This window comes from Glycine soja, chromosome 12, assembly GCF_004193775.1.
Source record: "Glycine soja cultivar W05 chromosome 12, ASM419377v2, whole genome shotgun sequence".
Classification (NCBI taxonomy): domain Eukaryota; kingdom Viridiplantae; phylum Streptophyta; class Magnoliopsida; order Fabales; family Fabaceae; genus Glycine; species Glycine soja.
In genome coordinates, this window is record NC_041013.1 from 3,402,893 (window position 1) to 3,416,647 (window position 13,755).

Here is a 13,755-nt window from a genome sequence, read left to right on the forward strand (position 1 = left end):
CTAAAAGCATATGCATCATCCTCTTTCATATGTTTATTTATTTCTTCTTTTTTTCCCTTCAAATTGAACAAGATATAATGTGTATTAAATCTACTAGTAGAAATTAGAATAAATGCATGATAACTTAGATTTTATTCTCATGGTTGCCGATGTAAAAAAAATTAATCAAATGTTATGTAATATGTAACATCTTTTTCAATTTTACCTAATAAATCTTTCTTCTAATTAAAATAAGAGTAACAATAATATGACAATAGTAATGACAATAATAATAACATGATCGACATTAGTGATGGCGATAATGATAATTAGTATTTTGAATACTTTAAGATTTTGTATATTAAAATGTTACCTGTGCATAGACCTTTTCTGTGTTGATGTAGGTTTTTTTTTTTTTTGAACATATTGTGTACTATCCGACCACATGTTGAACCATTCTCTCGTTGCCTGCATTCTATCAAGCTTACTTCTTGCCCTCCCATTTGGTCGTACCATGTAAACTCCCTTCCCACACCATATCTATCTTCTAACTCCCTCCCATCAATGAAGAGTTAAACTCTTCCTTCTCGCCTAGATATAAAAAGAAAGCAAGTGAAGTATATACAAAGATCTAGATATAAAACTCTGGTGGAGGATGATGTATTGAATGTGAAGGACGATTTTAATAGGGTGTGGAATAAATATGTCCACTTTAAGGTTTTCACTGCATAGGTGGAGGTTTATGTGAAAGAGAGTCTCATCTAAGAATAATTTATGTTGTAGGAGAATAATACCAAAATAAGAGATAGTTTGGATTCGTTTTGGCAATCAATTAGAATTTGGGGCTTACCTTTTCATTCAGTGTTCTTGTGCTAATGCAATGTTTGAAATGATTAGGCATTTCACCAATACTTCATTAGGAGGTGGGTTAACATTTCTACCAGGTTTAGGGGTTGTTACGGGTTCATGGTGTTGATGTAAAAAGGGGTTAAATATTGGTTGGCACTATAGTGGACCATCTGAAATGCAATAAACAAATTAATTTTTAATGCAATAGACATGATTAAAAATATTATTTATTTATTTATCATAATTTTTTTATTGCATTTATTATAAATTTTAAATATATAAATTAAATATTTATTGCTCATAACAAAATATTAATTATTTATTCAAACAAACCACATATCGTGAATATCTTCTACTCCATTTTCCTAAGAAACGCATGTAACTTATTTCCCTTGCATTAGATGTACTTCAGTTATTTATTTATTTTTTTATCAAGACAACTTAGTTGCTAAGTTGTCAAAATCTTAACAAATTTCTTAATTTTTGATTTTTTTTTTAAATTCTGCCACATCTTTTAGATTTTTATAAATTACAAAAAAAAATTAATAAAACAAACAAACAAAGTTCTTAATGTTCTGAATCTCAAATTGTTTTTTTGTAAGAGGAATCATAAATTATGAAATAATGTTTACTAATTACAAAGGAAAACGTTATAAAAAATAGGCAAATTTTCAAATAATATTTTTTTATAGGGAAAACAATGTAACCTGTACGCAAAAAGAAGCGAGGAAACAGGAAAACAGACAAACACTGTTATTGTAAAGTGAAATTCCCAAACCTCTTATTTTATTTTCTGTTCTGATAATTTTTTTGAAGAATTTTGTTCTAATAAAAATTAAAAAAGAAAAAATGAAGTAGAGACTTGGGACAACCAATGAAATTAGACTTCAAAAAGAGGAAGCTAAGAATTAATAAGTATATCTTAGGAGAAAAATATCTTATATCAGATTAAATAATTAAATTTAAATTGTATAATTATATATGAGGATTAAAATTTAATGTTAAAATGTTAAATGATTTTAAAAAAAAATTTACATATGATTACATAATATTAATATTAAATATTGAGGATTCATATTTAATTATAAATTGCAAGTTTAATCATCTTATCTTATAATATTTTCCTCTCATCTTATATGTCATCAATTATTTATATTTATTATTCAATACAATAATCATCCTTATCATTAATAATATTTTTTAGATTATATAAAGCAAAGCAAGTGCAAAAACTTGCAAAGGTAGAAGGAAAGGTCGTTTCTCTCTCTTACTCTCTCTCTTTCTCTGCGTGTGTTCGTGCGTGGAGTGCCGTGTGTGTAGCCGCGTTCTCTATTGCCGGCGTTCTCGTCGGAATTTCCTTTATTGATTTTTCCGATCACCGGATTCGATCCAATCCCTAATCCCTAATTCTGCGATTCCATCAATTGAAATTGAATAGCCATTGAATCGTTTCGTTTCGGAGGTGGCGGATATGGACGATTACGCGAGCAGCGACGAGGATTACCATTACGACTCCGATCAGGAGGACTCCGTCGAGGCCTACGAAAACGACGAGAATTACGCCTTGCTTTCTTCCAAGGGCCCCACTACTAAGGTATACGATACGCCGTTTTGGGGTTATTCCAATTTTTATTCTTCTTCTTCTTCTTCTTATGTGAAAAACCCTCACTTATTGAATTTTCTTCTCGCGATGATTTACGTCCGTGTTTGTTTATGTGTGTTTGTTTTTTTATTTTTTTATTATTGTATTGGGTTGTGAATTGATTTTTTTCTTCCTTAAGTGCATTATATTTGGTGTTGTATTGAGATAGTTCTGTTGAAAATAGGGCTTTTAAAACTATTTTTCGACTGTGAGCGTTTGGGGCTTTGTTGAATTCGATTGTGGGTGCTGAATTTGTGGTTGGAATTTGAAGGTTTTCTATATGATTGGAATCCCCCTTTTTTTTACTGTTAGTTGCAATTTTTTTGGGTTGTGTGATTCTATGATTAATTTTATTGTGTGAAGCTGGGTTCTTTGTGTTTTTTCCTTGCACTGACAATGTTCTGATGAACGAACTCCTTTGGCTTTTGCAGGTGATTACAAAGGAATCACTGCTGGCTGCACAGGTAACATGAGGGAAAAAAATATCACTTTGTGTTTTGTTTGGGTAAATTATACTTTTTAGGTTTTTCTGAGATCACAACCCACATTTTTTTGCAGAAGGAGGATTTGCGCAGAGTGATGGACATGCTATCGGTGAGAGAGCAACATGCTCGTACTCTGCTTATTTTTCATCGTTGGGATGTGGAGAATCTGTTTGAAGTGTATGTAGACAAGGGGAAATCATTTCTCTTTGCTGAAGCTGGTGTTAGTGTGGATGAACATCGTGACTCTGACTCACCTGTTCCTCCTGATTTCATGTGCAACATTTGTATGGATGAAGTTCCTAGTAGCAAAACAACGAGAATGGACTGCGGTCACTGCTTTTGCAACGGCTGTGAGTCTTTGTTTTTTTATTCATGGCCTTTGGTTTTCTAAAATTTCAGATGTGTTAGGTGGATGGTGTGGCTGTTTTTCATTTGTAACCCTGTAGTAAGGGTCTATCTCCGCCACACAAATGAAAATTCATGCAAACTTCATTTATGAGCTTCTTTTGTGTTTGTGTCTCTTTTTACAGGTTGGATAGAGCATTTTATTGTCAAGATAAATGAGGGTCAAAGTAAGCGCATTAGATGCATGGAACACAAGTGCAATTCCATATGTGATGAAGCTGTTGTAAGAACTCTACTCAGTAGAGAGCACTCTCATATGGCTGAGAAATATGAACGCTTTCTGCTTGAATCTTACATTGAAGACAATAAGAGAGTTAAATGGTGTCCCAGCACACCTCATTGTGGGAATGCAATACGGGTTGAGGATGATGAACTGTGTGAGGTAGAATGTTCATGTGGTGTACAATTTTGTTTTAGTTGTTTGTCAGAAGCACACTCCCCTTGTTCATGTCTGATGTGGGAGCTTTGGGCTAAGAAGTGTCGAGACGAATCAGAAACTGTTAATTGGATAACTGTTCATACAAAACCATGTCCAAAGTGTCACAAACCAGTGGAGAAGAATGGTGGCTGTAACTTGGTTAGCTGTATCTGTGGCCAAGCTTTTTGGTGAGCTTTCCTCCTTCCTGCATCAAATATTTCACCCAACTTTTCTCTCTTCATTGCCACCTTTGACTATGAGTTGACATTTGCTTGTGTTTTTTTATAATCATTTTCTCCCTTTTGGTGCAGTTGGTTGTGTGGTGGAGCTACCGGCCGAGAGCATACTTGGTCAAGTATAGCTGGTCATAGCTGTGGTCGCTACAAAGAGCAAGAAAAAACAGCTGAACGTGCAAAGAGGGATCTATATCGGTATATGCACTATCATAACCGGTATAAAGCTCACACAGACTCCTTTAAGATTGAAAGTAAACTGAAAGAGACTATACAAGGGAAGATTTCCATTTCAGAAGAAAAAGATTCTACACTCAGAGATTATAGCTGGGTAAATAATGGACTCTCCAGACTTTTCAGATCTAGGCGAGTCCTATCATATTCATATGCATTTGCATTTTATATGTTTGGAGATGAGCTTTTTAAGGATGAAATGACAGACGCTCAAAGGGAAATAAAACAGAACTTATTTGAGGATCAACAGCAACAGCTTGAAGCAAATGTTGAAAAGCTCTCTAAAATTTTGGAGGAGCCTTTTGAAACCTTTTCAGATGACAAGGTTGTTGAGATAAGGATGCAGATACTCAACCTTTCTACAATTATTGACAAACTTTGTCAAAAAATGTGAGTGCTGATTTAAATAAGGTCCTGGTACATCACTTACTTTTGGTATTGATAGTTGTGAATTCTGATATTTGATGCAGGTATGAATGCATCGAGAATGATCTATTGGGTTCTCTCAATCTTGGCATTCATAGTATTGCTCCATACAAGTCAAAGGGCATTGAGAGGGCATCAGAACTTTCAGTTTGCTGGAACAACAAAGTCAATAATACTGGTAAATGCCTTTTGTGGGGTTTGTTTGAATAATTAACTGGACCAAAACCTTTTCGTGTTAGCATTGCCATTTTTTTGTGTGATACCTCTCATGGCTCATTAACGGGAAATTGAGTGAGCCAATTTTGATGGTTTGATCACTTTTATGTTTTGATTTGTTGCTTCCGTTCTTTTGTTATGCATTTATTTTGTGGCTGTGTTGGGGTTTTGATAGACTGATTTAATCTGTCATAAAGTGTTAAATTTGTATACGAGGTTACATATATAAATTTTGCTTATGGTGCTTATTGTAGATCTTATTTTGTTTGTTGTTATCTACCAACATGGAAATATGGTGGCAACTCAAATTTATATTTTTAGCTGTCTTATTCTATTATGTTATGAATGTTCTTATGTATGTCTTCTTCAGTTTGACTTTGTGGATGCTCATCAGAAATCTTACTGAGTGAAAAGGATTATTGTATATATGCTGCAAGCGTAGGTGTAACAGAAGAACTTGATCGACCATCTGGATCAGGGAGTTCAGAGGATAGTGGATGCTCTTCTCGTAAGCGTCCTAGAAAAGAGGGTCTTGGAGGAGGTGGTTTTTTTGATCTAAACTTGCCAGCAGAGTTTGTAGACAGAAATTGACTTTGAAGGACACCTTATTATACGTACAGGCGTACAGGTCTAACAACATAAAATTGCTTTGCTGCCTTTGGAAGGAAGGAATTATTCTTTTTGGATTTCACACCCCATTTGCTTTCTCATATCTTTCTTTTAGCCATATGTCTCTGCTGAGATAAGATATGTTTCCAAAGTTTCTTATTCCTATGCCATCTACCTTTCTGTTTGAAATCCTAGCGCTGTATATAGATACCTTGGCATTTATTTGCTAGTAGTTTTATGTAAATGGCTACCTTGAGGACAACTTCTAGGGTGCTTTTATTCCTATCTTATGGAGTTATTATAGGTGGAGGTAACTTCACTGATTTTTCTTCTCTCATGTTTACATTATTTTTCTGGTTTAAGTTACAATTTTCAAACGATTTCGACTATTCTTATTCGTTTCGTTACTAGATCGATCATTGCACTCGTTGCAAATTCTAATGCCTTTATGTAACAAAACAAAGATTACTCTATTATTTTCAAATTTGTTCAAAAGCTGATGTTTTAGAAATTAAAAAGTTGATGTTTTTCCGACTATACCCTTCGTTTAAAACAAAGTGAGTTACTTTTATATTAATAAATAACACTTGATTTTTACAAGATAGTGTAGTGTGGAGCATTTATAACTATATCACTTAGCTCAAAGATATACCACCCTTTCAAACACTCCATTGCGTATATCTAAAGAGGTATAATGGATATAGGAGGGGGGCGGTTAGAATTATAGAATACAACTATAAGCAAGGTAACCTAAATTACTCTGCATTTCATGTTTACTGTTAACTTATTGGTAAGTCATGCAAGCTTAATTATTAAGCTATGAGAAGGAGTAGAGAAGGAAAAGATAAGGAATTCGAAATGTGAAATTTGAAGTAACGCAAAGAAAAAGATAACAAAAATAAATAAATAATAATTTAAATGCAAAAAAAATGAAATTAGAATGTGATAATGTTGAGATCAAGTATGTCAAACTACCCTTGATGTAATATTAATGTTTTTTTTTATTAAATTTTTTTTCAATTTCCACTTACATTTACTAAGACACTCAACTAGGATCCCTTGCGATGAAGAGTTTAATTTATCTATTCTCTCTCTCAAATCCCTTTGTAAAAATTGAATAGTAAATTGCATGAGAGGCAAAACAAAGTCACTCTATCTCTAGCCATAAATTGTTTAGATGTTCTCTTCCCGTTCTTTAGAAATTATCATCTTTCAATGTATAACCCTTAAAATTAATGTAGAAGAGCAGAAAAAAAAACAATAGAAACAACATTTAATAGATAATAAGAACAATTTTAGGCTTCCAATAATGTGGGTTTAACTTCGTCATGAGAAATTTTACACGTGCCAATATGGATGGAAGAAGGGCTGGATGACTAATAAAAAGAAAGGGAGAAATGACTAAAAAAGATGATTCTCCTAAGAAATAAATAGGCTTTGAATAATTTTGAGACTTGATATATTTTTTTCTTGTGTTTCCTTCTCTTTAATTCCAGATAACTTACTTTTCACGTAGGAAAAATATATCATATATTTTTTTAATTGACATCATTAACTAAATGGATGTTATGCAATTCTTTTAATTGACATCATTAACTCAAATGTACGGAAATGATGTCATTTACTATCGAGTGTTTCGTAGACCATGGCCTTATGATTTCATGTCATATGTTGTTATAAATTACTGATTTAGTTATAAGAAAAATAGTTTCTTCTAAACTCGTGTAATTAAATCCTTTTATGTTAAAACTAAAAATTATTACTAACTGTATGCAAATCTTAATAGAAAAACACACACCATCGCTTGAACACTTGTAATCTTGTAATAAGAATATTGTAAAAAAACAAAAATATAAGTGTACAGGCAATAGTGGGCTTTAAGAATATTGTAAAAAATAATTGGGTAACAAAAATAATTTTTTAGGTGTGATTAAGAGAAAAATATAGGTATATGCTTATATAATTTTTTATTCTTAGATTTACTTTTTATTGTTAGGATTGCTTTTTTCAAATTCAACTCAATAAATATAACCTTAATTCGAACCTCTACTCAATTCCTACTTGAGCTATAAGCCCATGTGCCATCTCTGGCAAGTGGAAATTGATTTCTACTCAATCCATTTGTTTGGGCAAAACTCCTTAACAACCCGCAATGGAAATTCATAAGCAAATGGATTGTGTAAAAGGGCAGATGCCATTTTTTACTAATTTATGCAGCCACCCAATACAAAAATCCAGATTCTGGAAGTTCCTGATGCGTATTTATTATATTTTATTTAATTTTAGTTATTTTATTTTATTATAAAATATTTTGAATAATTTTTAATTTTTTTTATCAGGTTAAAAATCTGTTATTGCAGGTAATTTTACTCCCTCACCGGCGAGGGAGGGATTTTAGGATTTCACCCTAGAATCCACCGGCAAAGCAGTCTATATATCATCAAGTTTATATCAGTGAAGTATTTTTTGCAAATCACAATTTACATAGTAACAAAAAAGAGAGCAAAATTTAACTTTTTGCAATATACACTCTGCAAATGCAAGAATAATTGTGATAATGATGGTGCTATTTCTGATGTGTTTTTTTAGAGTATTTCAAAGAGTCCAAGTCATATATGCGTCAACATTTGTTTAGAGCTTTCAAAGGCATGACTCATGAGTGTGCATGAATGAGATTGGAAACTAAATGAATTTGGTGTAGTGCAAATCTTCGAATTTCCTCTCTTGCACTCAAAATGAGCCTCAGATTTTTTTCACCCTTCAATTATTTTCAGAAATTTCATTTAATTTTAAAGTTTCTTTTTGACAGACTTAATTTTAAAGTTGAGCTTATATGAAAATAGATTTTTTAATCTGAAATGATTTTATCCAAAATTAATATTTATTTAATTCTCGAATTTACTTAAACCAATATTTTTTTTTTACATATAAACCAATATTATTTAGAAAACCTTTTTAATGATAATGATTAACCCTAATTTTGCAACTACGCTTCATCCCTCTACCTCTCTCAAATTTCTTAATTGCTGGCAATTTAAGTTTGTTAGTTCCGTGACCTTGATTATCATTGACAGGAATTTGTTAAATTCTGGGAAGCTTTGAAAGCTTATAAGCTATATATAAGTTATATATAGGTTAAGAGCTAAAAGTTAGTTAAAAGCTTATAAAAAATTAACTTATTTAATTGAAATAATTTGGTAAGATTAGTTTATAAGTTAACTAATAAATGTTAAACGATGTAAAAAGACATTTAATATTTTTAAAATTTTAATTTTAATAACTTTTCATCTTAAAAAGTAGGATAATAATTTTTTAAAAATTTTATATTACAAAAAAATGATAAAACTAAATTTTTAATTTTTTGGAAAAGTAAAATTAAATTAAATTAAATTTATTAGAATTATATTGTTTAAAATCGTTTTTAACATTTAAATACTTTATTAATAATACCATGTTAAAACAAAAAATAAAAAAAAATCTTCATAAATTTTATTAAACATTATTTTTTTTATTTGTACAACAAAAACTTGAATATATACGTCTCTCACTTGTATAATTATAAAAAATAACGAACAAAAAAAAAGAGAATTTTTAAATTAAATAAAAGAGTAAAATGAAATTTAAAATAAAATAGTAAGAATAAAATTAAAAAAAAATAGTAACTTATAAGCTAGTTTATTTTCCATAAACTATTTCAAATAAGTTATTAGTTTATGAAAATTAAGCTCGTGCACTAAGTGAATTTATTTTAATAAAAAAAACTTATAAACTAATTAAAGAAATTTATAGGCTTACCAAACATAATACTTAAACATAAGTGTTTGAAGACAACATTATAACTATTGCACATCTCAGATTTTTCCACTTGCATATTTTTTGGCTACGATATTTACAATTTCTAAGATCATATCATGGGCAATTTGGCATGGATTTAGATATTCTCGTATTGTTAAGTAGCATTATATTAAAAGAATAATAGACCCAAAGTTAATTATGGTAAGTTTTTATTTGATAAAAAAAGGACTTTTTCTTTCTAAAATAATCATACCGTATTACTCATTTCGGCATGAATTTGCTTGTCGTTGCCAACATTTTGTCTGTGTTACTGGTTTCCAATTTCCGTGCCTTTTGTCTCTCTATCTCTCTCTCTCAGTCTCACCAATCTCAACGATAAGATTCTGTTTGCTCTGTTTTGTGTTGAAAGAAACTTCGGTTACTTTCTGACAAGATTATAAAATGTTACCAACCCCAATATATGCATGCATTGGTTCCATATACTAAGAGAGGTGCAGCAGCTCACTCATTAATTGATGCATTAACAATATCAGTAAATGATTCGTTTAATAAGTTTTCCTATTGATCTATGTGCCTATACCAAACTTTAAAGCTCAATAGTAACACAAGTATTCTAGTTAACAAGAGTATCAATTTGTCATAAAGAATAAAGTTAAAATAAAAGTTTAAGTGTCGAGTTAATATTAACTTTGTTTGTATTTGAATTAATGTATAACCAATTTACAAACAAGAGATAAGAAATTGTGATAGATAAGAAGAAAAAAAGAATTTGAAATTAAAAAGATAAGAGTAATAAAATAAAGAGTTAATGCAAAAGATAATTTTAGAATTTAAATATGATGGGTCTATCATGCTTGAATATGCTTGATGTGATATTAATATTTTTTTCTATTAAATGCTTTCACAATTTCTACCTACATTTAGTCAAACACTCAACCTCGATCCCTCATAATGAAGAGCTCAATTGCAAAATCTCTTTGCAAAGATTGAATAGTAAATCACATGAAGCATGAAAATGTATGCAAAGACAAAACAAAGTCACTTTATTCCTAGCAATGAATTGTTTAGATGTTATTTCCCAGTTTTTTAAAAATTACTATTTCCTAATGTATAACCCCTAAAACTAATGCGTGGATGATCAGACCATACAATAAAGATGACGAACAGAAAAGAAGAAGCAATAGAAATAGAAATTGCATTTAATAGATAATAAGAGTAGTTACATTACAAGAGTGTTGGCTGTTAGGCTCCCAGCAGAGAGGGTTTAACTTCTTATGACCATGAGAGACTTTACACTTCAGGATGAAAGAAGGGGTTGGATAACTAGAAAGGGAGGAATAGCTAGAAAAGGAGGGTTTTCCCTGTGAGATAGGCTCAGGCTTTAGATAACTTTAATAGAGAACTCTAAGACTCGTGTGTATTTCTTTTCTGCTTCCTACTCATTTTATAGGCCTAAGGTAACTATTCATGCTAACTTCACGCATAGTGTGGGCTTTTGCACGCCTTTGGACTTTTTCGTGGGTCATCTTTGCGCTAAGCCTGGGCTTGCCCGCTAAGCGAGGGTGCGCGCTAAACTTGGATTGCACGCTAAGTGAGTTGTCCAATTCTTTTAACTTTTCTTCAAGATTTTTTCTTCCAGTTTTTGCATCAATTTTTCTCTAAAGCATTTAAAATCTTCTTATTTTGAATTCTACTAATAAAAAACTACAAAAATATTAATTTCTTCATTATTTCATTAAAAATAATAGTAAAGTGAAAAAATTGTAATTATTATTAGACAAAATTGATTATCAAATTAATTCAAATTTTCTAGTTATTACTAGCTAGTTGCAATGTTGCATATCTCTTCATAAATATAAAATTTCGTAAGTTGTTTGACCTTCTAATAATTTTTTGTACAATAGCTAAAGTTTGTACTGAATAAGGAGAGTATTTATTTAATAAAAAATATTTATTATTTTAAAATAAAAAAATTTATTCTCTCAATTTCTATGTCCACTTTAGTGATAGTAAACATATTAATAAATACAATTATATATTTATTTATATTAAAACTATTCTTAACTTCATATTAATCCAAAGGGTTGGTATTCTAAGATCACGTTGCGTTCACGTGAAAGACAATAATTTATTTAGCGAGAGAATTTGTATTCGATTCCCACAATATGTAAAGTTCCCTTGAACCAACAATACCTACGCACCACAAGTAAGATTAGTCTTTGGGTTGAGATATACTTGTGGTTCTTACCTAAGACAAAAAAAAAAAAAAAAAAACTTCTTGATATTAGTTTCATAACTGATCCAAAGGACCGAAACTTGTAGAAATGGCTTGAGACCTTCATTGGAGAGCCGAAGACCCTAATTATGATGGTTAAAAAAATGGAGCAAGTATTTTTATTTTTTTAAGTAATTACACTATTTTTTTGGTATTAACCCTCCGATTCATTAGAAAAAATAAATTTTGACTAATTTTAAGTACGGTTGAAAGATAAATAAAACCTGACAAAAAATTATTTGTGTCAAAGATCTAATTTAGGTAAGTAAAGTCTAAAAAAAATTATTTTCACTATTAAATATTTAGTTAATGTCTTAAAAATATTTACTAGTTAAGATACTGATTTTTTTATATTAAAATTTTAACACAAGAATTTTTATTTATTGTATTCTTATTAAGTAGTACGAAAGCGAAAAATAATTGTGAGGCGAAAAATAATGACCTTATCTCATGACACATTAATTAGTTATGTTTGCACCAATTCTGAGGTATTGAAATTAGTAGAATTTTGGTTCGTTTTGGATTATTGAATGAAAGAGTCGTACTAAGCTCTGGTTTACATTATTAAAGCCACAAGTATGTCTGTCAGTTTCCTTTGAAAAATTGATAATGGTTTTGGTCGATCAGAGAGGTTAATTTCTAATTATTTATTTCTGTTTGTGTAGATCGGAGTCAGATACTCAGATTGGAGACTCCAAGCACAGGAAAATTGAATAGATGGACATTGGTTCTCCAGGTTTTGCGAGCCACAAGTCAACTAGAAACTTCGTGACATGTCAAAAAGTGCGTCAGAATTTAGAAGTTTTGCAAGAACCAAAATTGGTTTTAAGTTTTAACTTCTATGGTGCACCCATCTGACATATGGATCTTTTTGTTTTTACATTTTTATTGAGGTGTAGAAAAACAAATATATAGAAGATTTTTTTTTATTCAATCATATATAACCAATAACTGATTAATATAAACATGATAATCTGTTTTTATTTTTCCTTTTTTCTTGGACTTCTTTATCTTTGAATTGATATTACAGTGAACTCGTTGATAAGTATATCAAATTATCTAAAGTAACAAAATAAAATGAAAGTTTGAGTGTCAAGTTTACAAAAATTTTGTTTATACTTAGATTGATGTATATCTAATTTTCAAGCAACTAATGAATTAATTTAAATATTTGTGAAAAAGACAATAAAATAAAATTAAACTAATTATTTAAAATATGTAAGAGAATAAAAACAAACACTTGGAGTGTAGATAGATTTAGAATGCGAAGTTAGTCTACCTTACCAAAACTACTCTCAATGTAAGATTAATGATTTTTCTCTATTTAATATTATTGTAATTATCACCTACATCTATTCATTTACTCTAATCATGATCCTTTAAGTGAAAGAGCCTAATTTACCTAATCCCTTAAGAGATTAAGTTAATTAAAGTGCATTATAAACAGAGATGCATAAAACAAACTAAACAATGTCATTTTGTCCCTAGATATGAATCATTTAAATGTCCTTTCCCAATATTAGGAGATAAACATTTCTCAATGCCTAAATCCTAAAACATATACATGAATATGAATTATCAAGCCACAATCAATGAAATTAAGCACAGAAAAGGGACAATGAAATATAATTAATATTAAATAGATAGTAGAAAAAATTGCATCACGAGCGTTTGGTTGCTAGGCTCTAAACAATGAGAGTTTTAGTCTCTCATTGTCATAAAAGGCTTTACAATTACAAGAGGATGATGGAAAGAGAAGAGGAATGGAGAAGGGGGAAATGAATGATTCTTAATGGTTGATTCCCCCTATTCTTGCACGAATCCTAGCCTTTGTTTTCTATGGGAAGCTCCAATTTCGTGGATATTTAGTGTGTAGTTGTGTGTCATTTTCCTTTGTTTCCTCCTTTTTTTATAGACGCACTTAACTTAAATTATACACAACCTCGCTCTAAGCGCGACTACCGCGCCGAGCGAGTGAGGCGGTGGTCACACGCTTAGCATGTGACTCGCGTTAAACGCGCCTTCATGTATCAGACTTCTCCACATGACTTCTTTGCACTAAGCAAGTACTGCTCGATTGAGTGGCTGCGTTGCGCTGAAAGTCTTTAAATCTTCAACTTCTCGTCCAAATTTTCTTCTATGTTTCTGTAACAAATACACCATTAAAATGGTATAAATTTACCAATTTA

General features: G+C 30.7%; 1 protein-coding gene across 2 annotated transcripts; it reads left to right on the top strand.

The window, feature by feature from the left end:
• Window positions 1–2,051: 2,051 nt before the first annotated feature.
• LOC114379697 (probable E3 ubiquitin-protein ligase ARI2) lies at window positions 2,052–5,833 on the top strand. 2 transcript variants are annotated; one of them, XM_028338385.1, is made up of 7 exons: window positions 2,052–2,422; window positions 2,902–2,934; window positions 3,029–3,305; window positions 3,486–3,966; window positions 4,090–4,635; window positions 4,716–4,849; window positions 5,258–5,833. In XM_028338385.1, the coding sequence occupies exons 1-7, from the start codon at window positions 2,300–2,302 to the stop codon at window positions 5,260–5,262; spliced, it is 1,599 nt and encodes a 532-aa protein (XP_028194186.1). In that variant the 5' UTR covers window positions 2,052–2,299; the 3' UTR covers window positions 5,263–5,833. The 2 variants fall into 2 exon arrangements, with proteins under 2 accessions (XP_028194186.1, XP_028194185.1); XM_028338384.1 differs by having other exon boundaries at window positions 2,053–2,422; window positions 5,330–5,833.
• Window positions 5,834–13,755: the final 7,922 nt, after the last annotated feature.